Genomic DNA, 25909 nt, shown 5'->3' with positions numbered 1-25909 from the left:
TGGGCTCAGCTGAGTGTGACAGGACAGTATTTGGGCTGTACACAACTTGCCCTACTGGCACCCATCTGTTTCCACCACTGTCCCCTCACACCTTTACCTTTACCTTAGCAGATGATGTAAGGAGTGCTCTCATCTGAAATTAGCATTAATGGGTACAATTTCTGAGTTATTTCTATTTACAGTCTGTGAATATTCAGTGCTGCTGAAAAAGCTGTTCAATGCTGCACCCTCTGCTGCTACCCCAGGACCAATGTCCCAGGGACACCTATGCTGCACAAAAACCAGCCCACACTGCATGAGTAGTCCACAAGCCTGTGACACAAGAATCAGACCTTTAGTGAAACACTTTAGTAAGAACAAAAGCAACACAGTTGTGTCTGCTCTCCTTAAGACCCTAAGATTTGCTCCACAAAGAATAAAAAGTGGAAAAAACCCCTAGAGTTCTAAGTGTGTTTGGGTGGGGCTACGCTGCACAACAATTTATGGCAAGGCTTTGCTTTCCTTATGCCTGGAATCCATGCCCCAAATCTTCATTTTGAAGCTCTGTGGTCTCTAAGTGAGTGTGTGTGAATGGAGTCAGCAGAGACAATTCCTGAGCCATCACCTGCCTGTGCCAGCTGTGCCTCTGGAGATCCCTGCTGCAAAGTTCCAGGTGTGCTGGCACATCAGCCTGGTTGGGAGGGAGGCATGGACCTGATGAGGGTCCCTCCCTGAGGAGGGAGAGCTGGCAGCTCTGGGACCACCCTGAGCACAGCTCTGCTCTGTCTGGGCTCCCTGGTATCCCAGGATTTATTCTGCAGGATGCAGTAGCCAAAATGTGCTAACCATCACTTAGTTACACTCAACTAACTAGAATGTTTATTGCCACAGGATCACATGAGAGCACAGCTCCTCCTGCCAACCAGTATTTCCTAACTTCACTCTTAGCTTTTTCAGCTGTACAAAACAGAAAAGTACACTCACAGTCAAATGATAACCCCAAATTAATTACTGCATATGATACCTCACAGAATTTTTTTTCTAACTCTGTGCAATCAGAAGATCAACCAATGTTACCAAAGGTTAAAGTTAGCTTGCTTTCAATTCTCACTCCATCATTATTTTTAAACAATTCCATATGAGAAAGCTTACATTGCTGGATGAAATCCTTTTACCAGAGAATGAATCAAAATATACATTAAAAAGTCAGTTGTAAAATAACTAAATGCAAGCATCATTTTTTTCACAGAAAAGATGAAAAATTTGGAAGTTCATACAGAACAAAACTGTTAAAGAGAAATTAAAAATCTGTCTGCTAGATTTGATGGATTGAAGGAACTGCCAGAAAAAATTTATTTTGGATGTTGCCTGTACTACAGCTAATGTGTATGTGAACAGAACACTGGCTCCTGTTGAATTGAACTGTTGGTTCCACCACTTTAATCCTAAATGTTTACAATAAAAAGGTAAAAGAAGTTACTTGTACTTGCTGTGGGCTTTAGAATAGAAAAAACCTATGAAATTATGTAAAATAAAGCATGAACCTCTGCCTCTACTGCTCTGAGTGATTTTTGTCAAGCCTGCACAACACTGGGTTTCATACATTTAGCAGACTTTTAGTTCACCTCAAAACATGAGCCCAATGAAAATTCAGTTCTGTTGGAACAGACTGAAGCAAAAACCCCCCAAAACCTTCATAACATAAAATGACAATTTCACACCAGAAAATCAGACTTTACATAACTGAAGTTAAGAGATCAGATTCCTAGAGCTGCAATTCCTCTTAATTCTCCTATTTAAAGGAATTTTGTCTCTGAGTCTGTAACAGCTGCAAAAGTAAAATAGTCACTATGGACAAAACCTCTTCAATTAATCTCTGAAGGGAAGCAAGACCCACTGGATTTTTAACACTGGTTGACAGAGCTGGGAAAACAAACAGGCTTTCAAACTTTACCGGTCACAATAATTATGTCTTAAATATAAATACAGAAGAATAGACAAATATTTATATTATGGTCAAACAACCTGCACGATCTTAAAAAAAAAAGGTTTAATGAAATGCACAAATTTTCATTATGGGCTGCCACTGTGATTTTCAGCTTGGCCATCAAGGGGTTTCAAGAATTGGTATGTGATCTATGACTTACAAAAAGAGTTTAAGAATTAAAAAATGTAGATATATCCATCACAAGAATTAAAGATACTAAGCAGTGTTACTTTGTTGCTTAAAATACACCACTATTTATTAAAAACAGGAATTCAATACAGCTTGATAAGAAACAGCATACTCTGCAGAACAAGTATAAAACCACAATTTCTCCAAGCTTCAATATGAGCAAACTGTTTATATCTGAAAATATATTGTTTTAAAAACTGGCTGAGCTAACAAGCAGACAAGCCCCTCTAAGGGTATACATTATAATGTTTGTATATTTGAAATATATACTCCTGATTAAAAACACTGAGTGAAATGAAAACATGAGTTTCCAAGAGGCTTAGAATATAATCTGTTGGGGTTTTTTATTATTAGGATTTAAAAACTATCATCAGTACTTTTTGCTTCTAAATTATTTTATTTAGAAAGGGATGTCAAAATAAAGAGGCCAAATAATAATAAAAGAAGAACAAGGAAGTATTTAACACCTGTCAGACCTTGCTGCAATTCCCACTGTCAAGCAGGGACTGCAGTGCTGCACAGAGGTGATGAACTGGAGCCTTCCAGTAACTTCAGACACAAGCTAGAGTTAGTTTAACAGCACCTGCTGGAGCTGCTGTCCATTGGAAGCGGTGAGAAGCAAAACCAAGGTTCAGGCAGACTTGCATCTGATTCCCCATGCAGCAGCCAAAGCAGACATTATCTTAATGACTGCAATAAAAGTGAGCCCAGCCCAGGCCACTTCCATGTGCATCTGGGGCAGGACAGGCAGGGTTTCCCTGGGCCAGACCTGCACCTGCAGCTTTCTGCCTCTGCAGCTGGTAACCACAGCTTCATTAGCTGCTGACACACATTTATTCATACACCCTGCCACTGCTCTGGGATAGAACAGCAGCTATTTCATTACTGCATTGCTCTGGCACTGTATTTTCCTGGGGTAATGAGAAAGCTTGAAGGCAATTCTTAAACAGAGAAAACAGCATAATTTTTGAACAGCTGGTGCTCCCAAGGACCTACATAATTTGAGGGACTATTATTTGCAATATTCCCTTATGCACAATGCAGCATCCACCTTGGATCTGTGTTTTTGCTCTCTGCTGTGCTGCCCCAGTGACTGACCCTTACCCTGCAGTGCTGCCCTGCTTTCCCCTGCTCCCTGCAGTAACTCTGGGCCGGTGGGACTTTATTCACTCACACTCATGGGCAAAAGTGACACAAGGCATTAACTCCAGCCCTCCACAGAGCAACAACTTCTGGGACAGCAGCCTTAGGTCCAGAGTTAGGGAAAGGGGATCTAGGCTGGATGAACACTGGGCAGTACAGGAGAAGACAGGAACACAAGCAGAACCTTTGCTATGCTGATAAAGGACCTGCCATGGAGATCCTCACTCAGTGTTCCCACCTGATCTTAGGGAAGGCTGAGCTGGGGCTGCAGGGCCATGCCTTCGTTAATGCTCCTTGCATTCCAGGCCTGCTCGTTGTTTTCTGCCCTGTGGGTACAAGCCAAGCACATTCCAGATGTGTAGTCAGGACCTGAGGGCCCAAAAGAGGCCTTGAATCTCCCATACTTACAATGATACACTTGGAAAACAGGGCTGTCATCTTGAACATTGCTACTGCACATCTGCAATTCCACACAGATTCCAAGAGGTCTATATGGCCACACAACATTGTTATTCCATACAAAGTGTATTTAATATTTTGCTTTATTTCAGGTTAATAAAAATGTCTCTTTTTTCATTCCTGGCTACTGTTACTTCTAATGGTGAGTAAAAGTCAGTTAAGCATTACCAGGGTCACAATTTTCAAGCCTAAGCATCAAATGCCAGGTTCACCTGCTCAGCAGAGAGAGCTCAATATTCAGACCTGCTGCATTTTCTGATTTCTCCCTATAAACAATAAGGGACAATGCCCTGTTTTCAGCTCTCATATGCCTTTTTTAAAAAAAACTCATCAGGGAGGAAGGAGCTCTCACCTCCACTGTTAGCTACAGATGCAAAACAGCATCAGAAAAATGGGACTTCCAGTTGGAGGTCTCAAGTCACCCTCAATGATTCTCTCTGTGTAAGAGAAGAGGACAAAAAGTATCAAAACAAGCTTGAAACAGGATAACAACTTATTAAGGTTTTCAACAATTGTTCTTTTATATGTATTTCACCATGTTTGGAAAATGTGCTATTCCATCCACAGAAAAATTTCAATTAAAAGAATCAATCAAGCATTTATTAGCCAGTATCAAAAATGATAATTTGAAAAGTAAGATCAATATCAAAGTTAAATCTTTTTTAAAGACCTTGATCATTAATGGAAAGAAAATCCCTCTCTTATAATAGGGTATGTTTATAACATATGTTCAGAATTTATTCCCTTATTTCAATAACATTTTATGATTTTAAAATTGAAAATCCTCCAATTTATGCTTCTACATTAGTAAGACTTTTCTTTACTGTATCTAACTCCATGATTTTGGACTTTTTTTCCCTACAAGTCTACCACAGTAATAAAAGAAGTCTCTTAATTCATGTCTTAAAATTTTACCATCTACATTAATATCAACCACAGACCTCATTTAAAACATAATGTTGATTTATATGATTTATATATATATATATCTCAAATAATTTGAGGCTATTCTCTAATAATCACTATTGTTGTGACACCTTGCCTGATGTAGAGGCATGTGTAGAGAGGGACCTGGCTGAGATCTCTTCACTGCCTACAGAATTCTTTCCACAAAGGAACTGTCCAAATACACACTGGGTGTCAATCCAGAGCTTGGTTTAGAAATACTCTGCTGAATTTGGAGTTTCATGAGATGTGCTTTTGAGGAAGGCAGGAAAGTCAGATTGACAGCTCTTCCTACCTCAGAGTTCCAGAAATGGCCCAACATACTTTGTACCCACAGGACTGGATCTTTTGTTTCAAACCTGAGTTTTAAACAAGAACTTCTGGCCCTCTGGGGATATGGCAATTACAGCTGCAGTACAGCTCCCAACAACCTGCTGGGATCTGAATGCACAGGAGAAGGATCCCACAGCTCAGAGGGGATTTCCCAGTTGTGCTGGGCTGGTTTGAGCTCTGGGGTGGTCCTGGTACCCCACTCAGTATTTACTGTCCTGTGTCAACTTCCCACTGTGCCACTCACTACTGAGTGCTGAGATCTGCACACAGCCAGCCAGCACCACCACAGGGCTCTCATGGATTTCATATGGAATGACAACTTCCTATGTGACAGGTAACAGCCTGAAAAGCTCCATTGAAAAACAAAAAAAAAACCAGATTAATTCTATATCCCCATCCTCTGGTTACCAATGAGGAGCATAAAGAAATTTCCAACCTGGAACCATCTCATATAGGAGGATATATGAAAAGAACATTTCAAAATTGCTCTTGCAACAATGGTGAAAGCCTGCCATTATTTTGGCAAAACTTCTTTTCATGCTGCAGTGTCAGAGCACTTGAAATATTGCACTTGAAATACTTGCTGGGCTCCTCAAATCTCAGTAACAACTCAGCCCTTGGCTGATCAGAGGGGCTGGGATGCACACAGGCAGGCTGCTTTGGTGCTCAAGCCTGTATCAGCTGAGCTGAGTGAGAAAAGCTCACTGCAAAGGCTGCAGTGCCACCACCCCACTTACCAGGAATGAAAGAGGCATCTGTCCTTCTCACAGAGGGGCTGCCTTTTGTGCTGCAAACAGGTATCACACATCATGTATTACTGTAGTGTGACATATTTAAGAATTCAATAAATTTGAGCTCTGTTCCTGCCACCTTAATCTGTGTTTGGCAGTACCTTTTTCCACTTAAATCACCTCCAGCACTGAGGACTGCTGAAACAAGACAGAATTACACTCTGCATACACTGCTTAAATGACAGGGGCTCAGGGGATGAAAGACATGTGATTTAAACTGCACTTCTAATCAGTTACATCAAGGCTTTTGATCTTGAAGTGAAAGACAACAGTTTTGAAATCTCCAGGTTCATTCCTCTCCTTTCTTCTCATGCTCAAATGAACAATCTAACCTGGAATCAGGAACAACCAGCACCTCTGGATAAAATCCAGAGCATTGCTGTTTATGGATGTGGTAGGATCAGATACTTGGTGTAACTGTGAAGAAAAACACTCAACCTCCCAAAATTATTCTGGTGCTACAAAGAACAGATGCTCTTGATGGATGTATGTGTGCAGTGCTGTACTATTTTGGGGTGCAAAGATCTCTAATATTTTGGTGAAGTGTGTGCCTGCTACAGAAATTGCAAATATTGTATTACTCACTCTGAGCTAGAACTATTATTCCACTAACAGAAGGGTGATATTTTTATTATTTTATTTAGTGAGTATTTGACTTCTGGCTGTGCTCTGCTGGAATTTAAAATGCCAAGTTGGCAGCTTTCAGAAAGGGAAATTTCAGTAACCTGGGATGGTCTCTTTGGGCTCATATTTCTTGCAGTTCTTTTTCCATGTGTTTGTGTCCCTGGCTACCAGCAACAGCTCTTACCTAAAGCTTTGTTTCTTATCCTATGTTTTATTAGCTCTACTTTTTCAACCCTAGCATCATTTTACCCTTCAGGAATGCATGGTGAAGTTCTGCCAGCCTTGATTTTTCCTGAAATGTGTAACAGTAATGGTGTGGTAGGTTCTAGGAAGTGCAGCCCAAAGCTCTGAAATTTTGACTCCCACATGAGTGTCAAGCTGTCCTACACTGCAGACCACAGAAGTCTAGATTTGCTGGCAGGCACAAACCCTCATGCACACTTCCCACAGCCTTGGTTAGGTTACAACAACAAGCATTTTGCATTAGAAAATTCCCTGACAAATCTAGTAATAGCTTTCTTTATGGAAAATAGAGTTCCCTTACTGACAGTGGTATTTTAAAGAGCAAGAGCTGAAATAGGCTGCTCTAGAGGCAAATCATAGAGACAAATCAATTAACAGTTGATTTTAGCCCATAATAAAGTACCTCTTGAAGTCTTTGAGACTGGACATTCAAACTATCAGTGATAAAAGCCTGTGGGGAATGATGAGTAAAGGAGGCAAAGTTTGCAATTCTGATAGATGGCTGTTTCTGTCCCTGTGTGTTTCACAGTTCTGGCTGGCAGCCTCAGCAGGAGGCCCCTGCCTGAGCATCATGAGCTGCCAGAGACAGAGCACCCACCTTCCACTGAGCCCAGCACAGCTGGCACATCCCATTAGAGTGCACCCACCTTCCACTGAGCCCAGCACAGCTGGCACATCCCATGCAGCACTGCACCCACCTTCCACTGAGCCCAGCATAGCTGGCACATGCCATTGGCACTGCACCCACCGTCCACTGAGCCCAGCATAGCTGGCACATGCCATTGGCACTGCACCCCCCCCCACACCCCCATAAAAAAAAAAAAAAAAAAGCACCCACCTTCCACTGAGAGCCCAGCACAGCTGGCACATCCCATGCAGCACTGCTGTGGCACTCTGCAGGAAACTTGCTACACTGGGGTTCTCATCCACAGGGCCTTGCACAGACAGGAAACAGCAGCACAGCTTGTCCACCAGTCCTATGTTCACCACGTAACTACAAACAGAGGAAGAAGTGTATTACAAAAAATAGTTCCACAACAATTTTGGTAACTTTGCAAAAGAAGTAATTTTTGCTTCTCTGCTATCAAACCACTCAAAAAGCAGGTTGTGATCACTTAAATACTCTTTTTGAAAGGGTTCAGTAAAACAATTCTAATTACAATAACTTCAGGTCTGGCTCTCTGTGACTATCAGTAGTTTTTGTTACGAGATCTGAGAGTTGTAGGATGATTTGTATTATACTGTACAAGAATGATGAGTGTAAATGTTTATATTAGCATACTGCTAGGAGGACAATGGAATTTTGCCATAGTTAGATGATTTATAATAATCTTGATAGCTCTGCAACAACACAATTTCTTTTTAGCATGAAGAGGTAAACTCTGTAGAACACACTAATTCAAGAAGACAATGATGTTACCCAGATAATGTTTTATAGCAATTCATACATCATAGTAACCACTGGCCAATTGTTGGGCTTTGTTCTCCTCTTATAAATACATATATGCAACAGCTCAGGGACTAATAGAATATTAACAACCTTCTACCATCAGTATAGAAGGATCAGGATCAAAAAATCTCCTCAGGACTCAATCAAATTCGATATAGAGAAAACCATGTAGTGACTTTCTTTAAAAACTGAAAACTCCCTTCTTTTTCATTAGGGTTAACCAGATCATCATTGCTGATCCTCAGATCACAGCTGCTGAAGTTCTTTCTTTGAATTTCTAATAGCTTGGAAATGTATGTCAAAAAAATCTGCTCTTCATCCTTGTACCAAGATCTCTCTGTCCACAGCAGGTTCTTCCACACCTTGATCATTATTAACTCCACTTAAACCATGCACAGATGTATTTTTCCATGTCACTTTGCTGATATCACCTCACTTTACCTACTTTCCTTTTCTACCACAAACATCCAGCTTCTCAGACTTTAGCCTTTCTCAACCACCATATTCTGCTGACTTAGGTGAGATCAACTCTCTTTATGGATGCAAAGGTCCGCTGTAATCATCTCCCTTTCTTCCCCCTCTAATTTTCTTTCTATATTCCTCCACTCCTACGAAGCAGGAGAAATCTCTTGTCAAAACCAGAAGAACTGCTTTTAACCTGTGCTGAAAAGACATGGGGAAGTCATTGCCTTCAGACACCAACAAATGATCCTCTGCTCCTACCCTGCCTACCCCAACCCTCCTGAGATCACTGTCCCAGCAGCTGCTCCTCAAGTGCACTTGGCAGAGATGGCTCTAAGGACAGAGCTCCTGGAGAAGGGAACACCACTGGCTTTAACTTTGCCAGACTTGACCAGACCACCCTAACTTGACTCAACAGGGAACATTATTAAATAATATTGATTCTATCAATAAAGACTATTGATTAGATATTGCTTCTCACAGAAGTACAACCGTTTATTAAAAACAAATATTCCCTCACAACATGTCCTACAGTCTGATTTTGAAAGAACAGGGGATTTTGACACTAGGGAAGAAAACCTCCTATTTTTCAGACACTGCTGTTGCTCAAAGACAGATTTCTCTGCCAATGTCCACCCTAGTGACACAAAGCTTTTGGAAGAAGTGAAGGAATTAAGAATAAAAATACACTGGATATAAAGCAAGAAGTTGAACTGCAGCATGGAAGATTTTTAAAGCTGCTGAAGTACAGCAGTTAAAAACACATAAAGATGCACAAAGATTATTAAGTGCACACTCATTGTGCAGGTAAATTTGTCTGTTCTATTTAGCAACATGAAAGGTCACTAGCATTAAGTTTCTTGCCAATTTTGATCTAAGCAATCCACCTGATCACACAGGTGATAAACAAGTTCTCCTGCATTAGTGGAATTATTCCAGGAACAGAGCTGGGTGTTAGATACATCACAGTCACAGAGAAGTGCTGAGTGCTAGAAACAGCTCTGAGAAATAGGAGGGAAGAGGAAGAACTAAATAAAATAGAGCTAATGCTGATAGATGGTGGCTCACAAAAAGGCACAACCTTTCTCATCAGCATTCTCTTCCCTAGCTGCATCTCTACAGTGTGACACCTGCAAACTGTGTCCACTGTCCCCCTCCTTCTCACCCACACCTGGGCACAGAGCAGCTGCTCTTCTGGCAGAGAGGAAATGGATGAGAGCTTTCAGTCTGCTGGGACTATTCTTCCCTGGCACCCGGAGACATCAGGAAGATGCATGGAGCTCTCCCTTCCTTGAGGAACTGAGCACACACACAAGTGGAATGTCAAAGCTCTCTAATCTATTGCCTCCATCTCTTTTTACCCACAGGAGCACAGCTGAAATAACCTGGCTACCCTTTTGATACCCAGACAGCACATAGATAATTGGTGTTTATCCATCAGGTCCAATAGTCCCAAATAGAAAAAAAAAAATTTAAAAAAATCAGTGCTCCTTTTTCTTTGCCCATCTTCCTAAAACTCTCACTTAATCAACTCCCCATGACATATGATACAATGACCTGGAGGTGAAAGATTCTCATTAATGACAGAATTTGTCTGTTTTTGACTGGTTTAAAATGCCCTCTCTCTTTTTTTCCTAATTGCACCATTACCTTGTCATCATGCCTTTCATTCCCCATTTATAACCAGATCCCCTAAAGTGCCTCAGGTGAGGGACCTGCTCAGATTCTCATGTCTCTCCTTATCTTGAGGGTCTGCCTGTGCTGGGCCCAGCCAGTGTCAGATGTCTGCTCAGCACAGACCTCCCACCCTCCCATTCATAAATTGCAGAATACAACATCCTGAAATTTCACACTCTATCAAAACCTGTTTGGGGAGAAGGAGAGTTACATGAGAACACAGAAGTTTTAGAGGTCACTGGTATCTATGACAACTACTTGTTTTGCTTTTCTCCTCCAGATGTCCTCTTTGTCTCCATCAGCATCACACCAGACTTTGAAACGTCTGAAGGCTCACTGTGACATGTTTTCAGTAGCATATAAAGAAGAACTTAATTTCTTCAGAGGGCTGAACACACACTGCTGACTATTTACATGATAATTTATTGATAACGATTTATATATTTTACCAGTGAAACTGTACACTTTTAGCAAGTCTAATATACTGCTGGATATATATTAGTTTCATATATTTAAAATATGTATTAATTATGTATGTACTAATATATTTAGGTTCAGCTATTAAAATGCAGTTACATGGTAAGATCAGATTCTAGGAATGACTGGGTGATTTTTATAATAGGAGATGTATATTTTTGACCAGCTTATATGAATGCATGTATGACATAAGAGACCACAGGCAATGGGCACATACAGTTGGCATAGAGAACTGAGAGAAAAATATATGGAAGCTAGCTCCTACGTAATCAGGAGAGAAAATTAATGGAAAGAGTATTAAAAACAAGTCCAGAAATACAAAAAATCTTGGGTTTCTGTATTTCTTTGTCTGCAGTTTTTTGAAGAACATTTTTGACTGGGAATATAGTATTTCAGTAGTCTTCTTGATTACCCACACAAACTACTCTCACTGCATCAAGGTTAAAGCAGTTTGTTCCTCTCTTAAATCAATGCAATTTGCTTTCTCTCTCATAAGGAATACTTTAAAAAGTTTCATCATATTTTTTTAAACCTGATTAGGTCTTGGACTCTGCTGCTGAAGGCTTCCACTTGTGAGGATTTACTTTTCAATTCCTGTAATATCTTCAGGGCAGTAGAGTGGTTGTTTCCATCTGGGAAGCTGGAGATGAGACATCTGAAAATCACAGCAGCTACCCTCAGAAGTCCTGTTGTTAAACCTTCAAATACCTGCTTATTTACACTTCTGCCTGCAGTAGCATTATGGTCATCTGGAACACTAACCTAAGTAAAGAGAAAAAAACACAAACAACCAGAATTCAGTAAAACTAACCAAAGTTTGTAGAGCAACATTTACAAATTTGCATACAAATTTGCCTACCCTGAAAGTAATAATAAGGTTCTAGCAGTGCTGATGCACATGAAACCATTTCAGGTACAAGGTAAGGTAAAGCACATAATCCAAGCTGGACCTGAATAAATCAAGTCAAAAGAATGCCATGTCTGAGAAGCAAGGAAGCCTGACAGCAGCAGAGTAAGCCATTAGCATGATTGTGTTCTTATGCATAAAACATCACCAGTGACCACTGCACTTGTCCATCAGAGGTCACCCACCTGCCAATCATGTCAGAAGCACAACACCCAGTTCTCTCTGAGCAGACCTCAGAGGAATCTCATTTTTCTAAATCATTTAACTAGATCCCACTCCTAAAAAGGTGAAGTTGAGCTGCACAACATGTAAATCTGACGACAAATCTATATGCAGGATACAGATCTGGAAGGAGGTTATTACTCATGGAGAGCAGAATTTTTAAAAAAATTCATTTCATTTTTCCATTTCTGCTGTCCAAGGCAATGAATCCAGCTGAAATCCTGCCCTGTTACCATCAAACAGTAAGTGGAGTGTGTGTGAAGTCCTGCAGTGCTCAAGGCAGACACTGGCAGCACTCAAGGCTCAGGGCTCCTGGAACATCCCCATGGCTGATGCTGCTGGGCCAAACCCACATCCCTCTGCTCTGCCACAGCCTGAGGGCTGACACAGGCACCAGGGATCAATACTGGCTGCAATGCCATTTTCCTTCCAGGTTAAAATCATTTACACTCAGTATATGCAAGCGTGGCCAGAGTAAAGCATTCCTCCTCGTACAGGTATCAGGAGGGATTTGGTGACACTTGGTGACAAAGAACAACATGCACATTTCTTTATTATTCATTAGCTCTGAGCCTTGTGCTGGTACTTAAAACTCATTGTAATGGTCTGTTTCTGGTGCTGAGCCAAGAGAGCAAGTGAGAAGTCTTTAGCTGCTTATTCAAGTTCAATAGGAAAAACAATGCTATGTGGCTCCAGTACCATTTGTTGGTAATAATTAAAATAATTCATGCCTAATGACACCAACTGCTCACTGAAACAGAGGCACTGAGCTTTGCCATGTGGAAATCAACTTAAATGTGGCTTTGTGCTCGGAACATCAAGTTTTAAAAACTGCTAATAAATGCTACTTACTGCTTTTTTTCACCTTAGATAAAAAATTATATGTGCTATTTTTTAAAAGATTTAATAATATCTTGCAGCAGAGCCTTTGGTTTGCTGTAATAGCAGTACTATGAGTGGATAATGTCTGTTTTTGTCTTCCAGTTCAATGTACATAGGAGAAATGTATTTTCTAAGTATATAGTCCTTAGCTATGAAAGTTCATGCTTTGATATAAAATTGCTCTTCCTAATTTGTAAAATAAACAGATCTGGCACTTACTAGAATAATTTACTGCAGGGCTTATTTCATGTCCAGTTTTTTTGGAAAATGTGTGCGTGTAATTAATATAAAGTGAGAACAAATGTGGTTTTTTACACAGTATTATGTCAAACAACAGATAGAAGGAAATACTGCTTGATAGAAAATAGGTAAATTTGAACTGAATTCCTTGAAGATTCTCCTTTTACACTAACTCAAATGAGTGACAACAGATCAGCTCTTTTACTGAAGAAATAATTAATGGGATAGTGTGAAAGTGTGTTGAGATTTATGTTCAAAATTAATTGGTGTGCTTGCAGAAGCAAAATTAATTGGGGTGCTTGCTTGTTGATTATTATATCAAGCAAGGGGGTAAGAAATCTTAAGATTTAATAGTGTAATTATGAAAGCTTTCAAGCTCTGGTTTCTTTGTGTCAATTACACAAGGAGTTAATGATATTCAGAGAAACCGTGTTGAACGTGAGCTTTGAATGGGTAAATGTAACAACACTCCACATTCCTGAGGTTTAACAGTTTCTGTGACACAAATCTACAGGTGTGATTACACACTTAAATTGATTTGTTGAGTAATTAGTATAAAACATTTTAAAATCACAATGGAAGATCAGGAAATTGTAACTACTGTCCAAATATCTGCCACATCCAACATCTCAATGCTATTTTAGCTTTTTTGATGGCTGACTTTGCTGGGCCTAATCAGGAGTCCTACTTTCTTTAAGTTGGTTCTTGAATTGGAGCACTCTGGTGACCTGACTCTCAGCTCTGGTACCACACAAGTCATAAACTATTCCTTGGAGAATTCACCCTGGGCAGGGGTTCCCATGCTTGTGCAGAGCTGCCATAAGCTCTTCAGCTCTGCCCAGCATCTCGGGCTTAATCCTGTAAGATGCTGCAGAATATGGCCCCAATCCAGTAAAGCACTTAGGCACACATTTAATATAGCTGAAAATGCTCCTCTGTTCTGACTCACATCACCAAAATACCTCTGCAGATCAGAGCACATTCTCCTTCTGTGCTAACAAAAAACACCAAACAATTTCCAGTTAGCAATGCAGAGGTCCAGCACTGACAACTCATTCATATTTTTATTTCATAAAAGGCATAGTCCTCCACAGCCATGAAGAATTTCAAATGCAGAGTTGCTAAACCTAAATGGAAAGACTTCAGACCTTTAGAAGCACACAATTTCTCTTCACTTGGTCAATTATTTAATATAATTCTCTCATTACCAAGAGTGATTTTGTGCTTTTTGCATGTGTAGTCACTGGGCTTGCCTCAAAAACACTGAAAAGTACACCGCAGAAATCTCAGTAGGATGTCAGACTCTCTCTGGAGTAACTAGTGACCCAAAGAAATGGAAATGGCTCAAGAAGGGCATGGCCTTGAGATGATGCAGGCTAAGGTTTCAATTCTAAATTCCCCACCCCTACACACTTCAGTATGCTATTACCTCTTCTACTCCAGCCCTGTTTTCAGGATTTACTACTCTCCACATGGGCTTGTGTCCTGGTTTAGAGAAAATGTGTGAGAAAACCTCTAAAGGGGTTTCCTCTGGAAAGCAAATTCAAGAGGCCCCTCCCCCATCTGGTTTGGGAAGAGATTTCCTCGGAGAAAAGTGGAAAAAACCTGTTTATTTAACAGGCAAAGCACAAAAGAAGAGCAATATTAAACAATAAAACTTCTTGGTGTTCTGAAGAGATGACACAGGCTCAGCAAGTCCCTCTGGGGGCTGTGCTCAGCTCACTCAGTCTCTGATCAGTCCCTCTGGTGCTGGAAATGTCACGGGGCAGGCCCGGCTCTGTGGCCACAGGTGGGAGCTGTGGGTGCCCTTCTGGTGTTCAGCCCAGAGCAGGTTTGAACAGCTCCAAAGAAAAGGGAAAAAGGAAAAAAAAACCACAGTCCAGGGAACTTCTTTGCCTCAGCTAGCTAAAACTAACTAAAAGCAAAGGAGAGCTGTGTCCTGCTGTCTGTCTGTCTGCAGACAATGCAGTCCAGGAGCAGGAATGTGGAGGAGTGAGTGCAGTGTCTGAAAACAAACTGTGCACTTCTTCTCTCCCCACTCTGCTCTCAGAACCAGTCTTAAAGGTGCAAAACTTTTTCTGGGCAGACCAGTGGGGATAGGAGCATCATAAAGTCACCCCAGGTCAGGGACTGAGGGAACTGTCAGTGCCACACAGCTGAACCCTGTGGAGACAGATGTAATTTCAAATTGGACTGGAAAAACCCAGCAGCACAGAAGTACCTTGGATTTCACAGCTCTTGTCATCATCAGCGCTAACATGGAGCTGCCTTATTTGATGCAGCACAGAAGACTAAAAAAAAACCTCGCCACAAGTGGTGAAGAAACTGCAATAGGATGTATACTGTCATTCTGAAGAACCCCAAGTAAATGGCAGCACATTCCGGGCAAGAAGTGGAGGAGAAAAATTACTTTCCTGTGACTAGATAGCCAGATTATCTTAAACCTAGCAAAATTTCATAGGCCACTAACCTAAAATATGGTCCAAATATTAAACACTGTATTTTGGAGAAGAAAAAAGTAACCAGCAACTGGGTTTTGATCCCTACATTTGTTTGATGGCTACCTGACCTAACATTCATTGCACATTCACTAATGATGTCTTAGAATTTTCAGATACTATTCCTTTAAAGATTGCCTCAAAAAATAATCACAGGGATCTGCCATGGTATCCCAGAGACAGGCATGGTTTAGGTGTATGGCTTCTCAGATATCTTTGGGGAAAGTACATGACAACTGTCAATTGACTGGAAATAAAACCCTCAAAGTATGAAATGATCCTTACATGCCTATAGCTCCATTAATTACTTGGTTGTGTTGGTAGGAAACCTTCCAAACCAGACAACTAGAAAAGCTACAATTATTGTACAACTGTTTTCTGGCTACAGTAGACAAAGAAGAGCAGAGACAGCAGTGAATAAATGAAGCTCCAACTCCAGCAGAAGAGCTGTAGGAATGTAGGTGGGAAGGTTTGATCCATTAATCATGGAAATCAGGAAACAGCCCTGCTGTCCTCAACAGACACTGATTTAGGCATTACCAGAGCTAAGGAGGCTGAGGAAGGTAACAGGGTAAGTCAGGCTACAGAAGGCTTCCTACCAGTGCCTTAAGGCAGAAGGCAAAGAAAGGTCTGAACAGGATGCTTCAAACTATTAACCTGGACAGGCTGGATCACACACACACACACACACACACAAAAACCCCAAACCAAAACTAAATCCCCATGAAACTGGCTGGAAATAAGGTTCATACTGGATGTATTCAAGATTATATTGAAATGCTTCTCAAAACAGTACTGTTTCTGTGTTCAGCAAATATTGGTGTACTTGTTTAATAATTTGTTAAAACCTTGCAAATAGACATTCTCATTTATTACTCCTGGTATTACTTTGGGTTTTATTTTCCAACAGTAATTGGAAATACACATGACATAGGCAAAGACTGCATCACATGGCTCATCCAACCAGGAAAAGTGGAGGCAGTTAAAAGTCTCTGGGGGTGTATTTTAGTATTTTGATATTCAGAGCTGCTCTCAGTTTGAACATTTCTTTTTTGTAAAAAAAAAAAAAAAAAGAAAATTCAAACTTGATCTGATTTATTATATTTTCAAGAGAGAAAAATCAGGGTTAGAAAAGCAGCACTATTTTTGGGTTTTGTACTCAAATATGCACTTCATGGAACTATGAAGATATCCCAGTTTAAGGGCCAATTCTGCATGAAGAGAACATAAGAGACTTTCTGTATAGGAAAGAAAAGTCCACTGTGGATCATGGGAAATATTAAGCTTTAATTACAGTTTTGCTGCAATTCAAGGGTAGTATTTGGCAACAGACTGAAAAGAGCTCTAAGTGCAGTAAATTTTCCTTCTGCAGTATCTCTGAGCTCTAGGTGGCCAGCTGTGGCTGAGCAATGCCCTCTGTGCTCCTGCAGGAGGTGCAGGTCTCTGCGCAGCGCTCCCTGCGAGGGCAGGCAGGCTCTGGCAGCACAGAGAGCCCTGGCACAGGGGAGGTGCTGGGGGATTCCCCAGCCAGGGGTGATTCCCCAGCCTGCCCCCAGAGCACCTTTTCAACAGAACTGTTTTACTCACCTTTATTTACAATAGGACAACACAAATAGAAAGTTATTTTTTCTTTCAAGTCGGGTTAACCCCAGCTGCTCTCGGGTCTGGTATGGTTACATTTCTTTGTTCTATGTTCATGTACTTATTCTAAGTAACTTTAACTGGTACCATGTCAAATTAACTTCCTTAATTAATTAACTTGGTTTCTTTATTTTTTCTCACATAAACTTTTTGTGCTTCTTTTAACAATTTTTGCACTCTTCTTTTTTCTCTTAATCCTTTCTCATCTAACTTCTCAAGCTCTCTTTCTTTTTGTAATCTTTTCTCTTGCCCACCATTCAACTTTTTAAATTCTTTCTTTACATCCACTGTGTTAAAGGGGAGCATTAACAAACCTAACAATTCCTGGTTGGTACCTCCCTCGGTGAAAGCGGGTGTTGTTTTCTGCTCTCATTTTTATTACTATCACTATTGATATTTTCCTTGCTTTACTCTGTGTTCTCCTTGAAGGAGAAAAATAGGTGGCTTTAGGAGGAGCAGTTGGTCTTACAGCTTCCTCTACAGGCTGAGGCAGGGGAGGTAAATTGTCACAGGACTCCCAAGTCTTATTCTTGATTGTCAACTTTAACTCTTGATTGTGACTTATCTCTCCTAATTTTATAACTTCAAATTTGTTCTTTTTATTTTTTTTTTAAACTTAATCTCCAGAGTGCTGTCTGGCCCCCTGAAATCTGTCCGGGGGGGTTATTCCCAACTATTCCCCAGCTGCCCCGCCCCTTCCAGCGCCATCTGACACCCCACGGCAGAGTGCACAGCCCGCACTCGGGTTTGCTTTGTGTCACAGAACTCGGACCATCCTTTCAAACTGTTCATCAACAGCCCTATGGCTTGTTGATTCTAGCAGCATCGCTTAAATTATTCAAAGTATGTACATAACTTTTCAATTAACAAACTGCTTGGCTCATGAAAATACATACACACAATTTATAAGTAAAAAACCAGGACTAAATATCTTATGATGAGCAGGTCACTATGAATTAAAAATGAGTTTTCAAATAAAATATTTAATGACATTTCAAATTAAATGAAACATTGGAAAATTAAAACTTTCATTGCTAAAGAGTCCTATTTAAGCACTTCAGCAAATCAGACTCTGGCAATGTATTGACCTGACTTAGATTCGTGACACTGAAACGAGTAAGAATCAAACACACAGTCACAACTCATTGTGGTCTACACTCTAAATATTCCTATAGGGTGAATTAAAGAAAACAACCTCAGAAAAAGATAGAATATCTGCTCACAGGGCTCCTGGTACACATGCTTTTGCAGAAGTCATTAGTAGAAGCAAATACATCAATTTCTACAGAGTACAAGTGGATATAGCCACCAAATACAAACAACAAATGAATTTCAATCTTTCAAGCCTTTATTCTTATTTGCCTCCTGGTGTTCTTATACTCTAAATACTTTATCATGTTTGTGAAGCATGCAAAAATTTACAAATTAAAGAAGTTATTTTACCTACCGTAAACTGGTGTATCAACAGGTCCATCAGAAAAGTGATCTTATTACTAAAGAGAACATAGGTGCAGTTTTCTATGCAGTTGCTGCAGGTGAGGCTGTAAACATTTACTGTACTGCACAGTGACCTAAAAAGTCAAAAGGGAAGAAAAATTAGAGTTTTACTTACTTCACCAAATAAATGGCAGCATCAAAAAATAAGCTTGCAGGAATTCACAATTATTTTCTTTAAATAATACCTTAAATGAAATCAATTCAATAACTTTAAAACAGTAAAGCCATACTTATCAGAAGCCACACACTCTATGGGTACTGGACTCTCCTGTACTCAAAACTCTTGACCAGAACTGACACAGAATATCAGCCAACTGCACACCTGGATAGGTAACATTTCTCTGTGTGTGGCTTACAGCTATAGAACACACTGAATTCTTTCCTGGCAGGACCTCAAGCCCTGTGTGAAGTACCTGACAGCAGCTCCCAGCTCAGCAGGGCCTGTGCTCAGCACAAGGCACAGGGATGCCCAGGGAGCTGGCAAACCCAGCAGGTGCTGGCCCAGGTGCTCTGGGGCCACATTGTCCCCTCTCCTCAGAGCCTGCAGCGCTGATGTGCAGCTCCACTGTCCCCTCAGAGCCTGCAGCACTGATGTGCAGCTCCATTGTCCCCTCTCCTCAGAGCCTGCAGCACTGATGTGCAGCTCCATTGTCCCCTCTCCTCAGAGCCTGCAGTGCTGATGTGCAGCTCCATTGTCCCCTCTCCTCAGAGCCTGCAGTGCTGACGTGCAGCTCCATTGTCCCCTCAGAACCTGCAGTGCTGATGTGCAGCTCCATTGTCCCCTCTCCTCAGAGCCTGCAGTGCTGATGTGCAGCTCCACTGTCCCCTCTCCTCAGAGCCTGCAGCACTGATGTGCAGCTCCACTGTCCCCTCAGAGCCTGCAGTGCTGATGTGCAGCTCCACTGTCCCCTCAGAGCCTGCAGTACTGATGTGCAGCTCCACTGTCCCCTCAGAGCCTGCAGTGCTGATGTGCAGCTCCATTGTCCCCTCTCCTCAGAGCCTGCAGTGCTGATGTGCAGCTCCACTGTCCCCTCAGAGCCTGCAGTGCTGATGTGCAGCTCCACTGTCCCCTCAGAGCCTGCAGTGCTGATGTGCAGCTCCATTGTCCCCCTCTCAGAGCCTGCAGTGCTGATGTGCAGCTCCACTGTCCCCTCAGAGCCTGCAGTGCTGCTGTGCAGCTCCAGCAGCACTGGGGAGCGCCATCTCTGGCTGGGGGAGAGGGCACAGCTTTGCAAGGGGAACAATACAAAACAGAATCACATGCACAACTGCTCTCTGCACCACGGGCAGTGATTTCCATCTGCTCCAATTAAAGTGTTCTCCTCAAAACAGGCCCTGCAGGGAAGCTGGGACCAGTCCTAGAGAATATTCTCACAGAGAAAATTAATCTTACCAAAGAGAACCCTATTTCAGAATAAACAGAAAGTTTGTTTCTTGAGCTTTGCATATCACAAAAGCCATCACTGTTACTTCACAAACACACACACAACACAAATGCATCATGAATACATCCAATATAAATACAGATGGCTAGACATTCAAACTGTTTCTCTAAAGTAAACCAAAATAAAAAGAACTTTCACTTTGTTGAGTTTTTCTCAACATAAGCAAAAATGTGACTAAGTTCAAAAAAGTTCCAAAGAAGAAAATAAATTATGAGCACTGCTGAAAGGTCATACAAAAGTGGGGCTGCAACAAACATCAAGTTACTGCACTGAAACCATCAAAGCTGGTATTTAACAGAACAAGCTGCAGACTAATTCAGAATACTTCTGGAGCTGAGTTTTAGGCTTTATCTTTCTCCTAAAATACTTTTTGGAACAACAAAATTCTGTACACAATAAAGACTGTGGTTTTGCTGATGCTGGGCTCATTGCTGTGGTATCTGGTCACACAGCCTGGCTCCCCAGAGCTGAACTGGAAGCCTCTCACATACATTGTATTTCTCAAGCAAAGGAAAGCTGGAAATGCTCAGAGGCCAGAAAAAGTGGAGTAAAATTCTTTCATTTGTATGGATGGATTGTCTTCTCTTCAGCTGGAGAATTTAGAAAATAAGTGAATGAACATTTATGCTTTCCCTCCTTTTCTGAGTATCATCATAGTACTAGTTATATTAATCTAACTGTACTGGTAATTAATTTTACTCTACTGCCTAATTAAATAAATTTCAATCTGCAGCTTACATGACGTGAAAACAATATTAAATAATTACTTATTGACCAAAGGCAGGTTAATTTTCATCTATTTCACCTAATTTTTACTCTACAAGGATAACACCGAGAGATAATTGAAGCAGGATGCTTCACAGGCATTTTTACAAATCTGTCTGCAACACTATTCTCTCTTCCTCTCCTGACATATAAGGGGATTTAGTTCCCCTTCTCTCAGTAATGCTGAAAAATATTTTCATTAGGCACCTCCTTCTATCTTTCATGAAGATTATTCCCTTGTGTAGGTATGTTTAGAGGGGGAGAGAGAAGAATACTACTATATTGGTAGTATCTATTTTCTGTTGAGAAGATGCTTTAAATCAGCCTGTATCCTTTTATCTATTCTAAAATAAAGCTACTCTAAAATAAAGATCAATTCTATTTAAATATAAACATTATAATTCATCCAAAGTGTCAAATATGAACTTGTAGGTCAATTCTGACAGCATTCAGAGTTCTGAGGTGATTTAGTTAATTCACTGCAATAAATGCCTTTTGATATATGGGATTCCTAATTCCTAAGAGGATAATTTATTTTACACTTGAAAACACAAAAACTTCTCACTTCATCTAAAGACCAAGTTCCACTGTACGAATGCATCACGCTTTTGTATTTCCCAAGTGACCCTCATGTCACAAAGAGTACTGCTGCTTCCAGAGACTCTGATAATGCCTTTGAAAAGGTGCTGCAAGCAAATGGATGTCAAATGAATTTTTCACAGCAATAAAGAGGGTTCCCTTCACTGATACCATAGGCTTGCTACCAGCAGCTCGTCTGAACACATTCTGATCACAGCGTGCTCAGCTCTGCCGCGGCTCCACAGCCTGACTGCAATCCAGCACCACGAGTGTCACACAGAAGTGTCCCCAGGTGGTTGGCAGTGTTAAATGGCAGATTAGAGACAGCACAACTAATTTCTTTACTTTAATCTTATTAAGAGAACAACAGCTGTCAACTGTCACCATTTCTGCACAAGGCCGCCGAGACAAGCGAGGGGCTGCGAACAGCAGAGCCACAACTTTATTCACCCACACCTTCAACTGGCTGGCATGGAAAACCCAATGCACTTCCCACCCTCTTCTTCCCTTTTGGAGGAAAATAACTGCTCTGAATTGCAAAGGTGTTATCTCCAGAGATGCCAGAGGCAGCTGAAGGGCTGGAGCAGGAGGCTCTGCAAAGCAGGTGGTTATTGATAACGGCTGTTGCTCTAAACTTTGTATCACAGCCACAAATCAGCTTTCAGCTCTGGCCCCTGCACGTTCACTCCAGCCCACGGCCAAGCTGCCCTCGGATGCAAAGCTTTCCTCCAGAGTAAATCCAATTATAAAAACCTCCTTATGGTACGCAAGCTTGGAGCCAAAAAAGAAATCTGTCTTTAAACTAGACAAAAATATGCATCTGCATGTTATGTTTATTTTACACGAATGTGAAGGAGGAGGAGAGGAGGATTCATTTTAATAAAGCTAGATCTCACCAGTTTATATGTCTGCACGTGATTATTTTTTAATGTTAGCTCATCTTCATTTCCTCAATTTGCCTGATATAAACAAGCTGACAAACTTTTAACTTTTATTAAAAATACTGAGGCATTAACAATATGCAACCATGGAAAACTAATCCATGATAGCGCACCAGGATACAGAGGCAAGAACTCAACTTATGCTTTACAAAAACCAGGGCATCATCAACATACAACAATTTACCTGTTTCAAGTGTAAAGCTCTTCCCTATTCTTACAACTTCTGATGTTACAAAAGAACATACTTTGATAATCAAAGAATAACCCTAAAAGCTCAGTTTGACAGTGCAATAATACAACACTAAACACTATCAAATGTAGGATGTGTTAATTCAGTAGAAAACTGCTCATTTTTAACCAGTTTGAATATTATGCAGCAGTCTGATGGGGAAGGGGATCAGTATTGGAAATTACCTGCTGAGTTGCAATGAATTGGGAAGCGAAATATTACTGAAAACTGGTGCACAGTATGGCTGTAGAGTGGGATGGGTAAGGAACCATCAAGGTAAGAATATGGACTGAAACAACAATAAAACTGCATGAACAGCAACACTACAGCTTAAAAAGTGTATGTTCCTAAACACAAGTAAAAATTACAGAGAACAAGATATAAAACCAGCTCTTAGCTTAAAATAGCTCTGACTGAAAAATGTCATTTATATCAATGCTATCCAAAATATTATGGGGACACTAATTTCTTCTTTTTATGTATGTGAGCTTTTTTACTCTGATAATATTTGCTTTAAATATATGATGCAAGAAAGTGTATGAAAATAGAAGATACATTAAACTTGACTTCAATCCCATCTTAACTTGTAAAGGTCCAACATTGTTCCTCACATAATTACTGCCAATTTCTCTTTTAAAATACTTGTCACTCAAGGAAGTCAAAGCATTTCCCAAATGTTAATTAAACAAACCCTACAAGCCTCATTTGTTAGCAGGTTTGTTACTAACATGTCATGGTAAATGAGCTGCACATTGCAAGGCAGCCCAGGGGAGGAGACTCATCTCCTGCTCCTCATCTGAAGGCATTCAATTGTTTTGTGCAGCTCCCATTTGCTTTTCTGTACAACAAGACTATCATAGGGCTCCAAAATCTTTACAAATTCTCCTGACTGTGTCTTGTTTTGTGGAGAAGTGGACAAATCCTGGAATGCTACAAAATGCTGCTTTGAGAAATAATATGGCTGGACATTAATCTTTATGTTAACACCAAAAATAAAACTTATTATAACCCACTGTTTTCTCTTCCCCTTTTCCAGTGATTTATTTGAAGGGGAGGAAAATTGCCCCAACACCAAATGTATCATCTGTCTCATAAATGTCATGTCCTCCTCACAGCATTTCCCATCCTGCTGCTCTGACTACAGAGCTGGACAGTGGTACAAAACAACAGGCATATTGTTAAATCTTCTGATAATAAAGCTTTATCTTGTAGACATGGGATTAAAGTTCTGAGCTGCACCATACAGCCAGGATTTTGGGGAAAGAGAGATGTAGATAATAGCCCATGTAATCTCCTCACCTACTTGTAAATAGCTTATCCTCATCACAAAGCAACAGACAAATTCCCAATTTAAGATGAGTACAAATGGTTAAACATTGCAAGAATCCACAAACAATCTGAAGTACAGCAGTGTCCTTTAGCAAAGCATATTTGGCTGGGGAAGACTGAAGGGCAATTCATGAAAGGTCTTCATTCAACTTCTCTCCACAAGGCTTTGCTTTGTCTTTAAACAGAGAAAATTGCCAGAGAAAACTGCTCCTTCACTAGATTCAAAGTTCAAGAAATCAGGATGTAAATGACATTTGCACAAAAGAAAGAAATGTAACTTCAAACTTGTTTCAACATTAAATGAGAAATGTGATCTGAATTTTCTTCCTCGTTTAAAGAATTAAGACATATTCTGTGATTGCCCTTGGTTCTGAACCTCCCTTGAACACTCTGTATGTGAAAAATTTCTTAAATCCTTTCAGTGAGACAATAGCAATACCTGTGAATACCAGGTTTGTGCCTGGTTCAAACTGCTCATAGCAAGTCTCACCCTCTGGAACTATGTTGCTCTCAACAGTTGAGGTGCAGATTCTGCACAGAACATTCTTCCCCACCAAAAAGGCCACAGAAATACCAAGAGGGGAGCCTCTGCATCCCATGCAGCGAGACCAAGATCCTTGGGCCACTTCCAGCTGACTCCAGACTCCCTAAGCCAGACTCTCACAGACCAAGCCTGCAAGAGCAGTTTGCTTTAGAGAGCAGGATCCTGTGTCAAATGACGTGCAAGCTGATGGATAACTTCCCAACTTCCATACTTTCAGGTGCCTACAAACTGGAAACTGCAATTTGCTGTGAAGTCGAATGAAATGCTGTATTTCAGGAGCGGAGCAAAGTTCTTCAGAAGATGTTTTTAACACACAATGCTGTCAGAACAGTTTATATTAATCTCTTTTCTGCCCCTGTACTTCCTTCGGAAATACAGCTAGTGGAAAATCTGTCTTAATAAAACAATGTTTAGAGAATTTTTCAAAGATGCAAAAACTCTTTTTATAATTCAGTCATAAACAGGCTCAGGAATCTGAGTGATTGCTGGTCTGAAAGGGCTGTGAGATAGTGACTGTCAGAGAAAGGAGCAGCTCTGATTGACTGCTGAGATGTGATTTCTGTTACACAAATGTGGCTGACATAGGGCTTTATTTATCAGCACACAAACTCCTTTGAGACCTAGTACATCCTCAAAATGCCTCACAAACTTCAAACACAAAGTTTACAGTAATGTAAACACAATGCTCTCAAACCTTCTCAACAAAGGTTACCAAAACAAGACTATTCTTAAAAGGAAAGAACAAAAATCAAAGATGTATGGGTTGTGCACATTCTAAGAATTTAAAGCTCAATTTAAACTAGGCTTTATGTGGGCATACAGTGCAATCCTGTCCCTAGAGAAGTTTATCCCACACTGATGAGATCATTCAGAACTAGAGACTCTGCAGATGAAGAAGCCCCAGGGCTGTCCGTGAGCTGCTCCCCACGGGCCCAGCTTAGGATTGCTCACCAGTGGAGCTGGCTGCACCTGCAACAAGTGCATTTGGCACGACTGCAAAGGCAGGAATTTTATTTATTCTCTTAGAAGTGCAAAGTCAAGATATCTAAAAATCTTTCTTCCTGAGTGGTCTTTCCGAGCACTTCACACTTATGTATGTCCCACAATGCATTATCAGCCAGTTTTCATCCAAACTCTCACGCTAAATTACAGCAGTGCCTAAATTACAATTACACCAATATTACAAAATATCTACAAACAATGACAATGGTACACACCAGGATATTCTGGGTTTGCACTAAAACCATGCCCAGCTGTGCTCTGAAAGCCTCTATGTGCTCTTGACTGTGTAAAACCTACAGTTAGAGATTAGGGAAAAGAGCATGCTTTTGAGGTACCAGGCTTTCCAGGAATTCTGCATAGTCACCACCTTCTTTTTTAGGGATTAGGCATTTAAACCCTTCCATTCTTCTGTTCTGTAAAGAGGAATTT

The 25909-nt window shown here is 40.7% G+C and overlaps 1 protein-coding gene across 4 annotated transcripts in view; it reads right to left on the bottom strand.

The window, feature by feature from the left end:
- The window catches only part of SCAPER (S-phase cyclin A associated protein in the ER), a 139416-nt gene that overhangs the window by 24635 nt on the left and 88872 nt on the right, over positions 1–25909 (bottom strand). For 2 of the 4 annotated variants that reach the window (XM_030954978.1, XM_030954979.1), the window contains exons 25-27: positions 18597–18720; positions 11292–11521; positions 7532–7687 (exon numbers count right to left, since the gene is read on the bottom strand). In XM_030954978.1, the coding sequence (XP_030810838.1) occupies positions 7532–7687; positions 11292–11521; positions 18597–18720 (510 nt within the window). Of the gene's footprint in view, positions 1–2471; positions 4195–7531; positions 7688–11291; positions 11522–18596; positions 18721–25909 lie in introns of those variants that run through there. The other 2 variants (XM_030954981.1, XM_030954980.1) reach the window with 2 other exon arrangements.

This window comes from Camarhynchus parvulus, chromosome 10 (genome assembly GCF_901933205.1).
Source record: "Camarhynchus parvulus chromosome 10, STF_HiC, whole genome shotgun sequence".
Taxonomy (NCBI): Eukaryota; Metazoa; Chordata; class Aves; order Passeriformes; family Thraupidae; genus Camarhynchus; species Camarhynchus parvulus.
The sequence above is the reverse complement of the archived record's forward strand: the minus strand, read 5'-3'. Positions and strand labels throughout refer to the sequence as shown.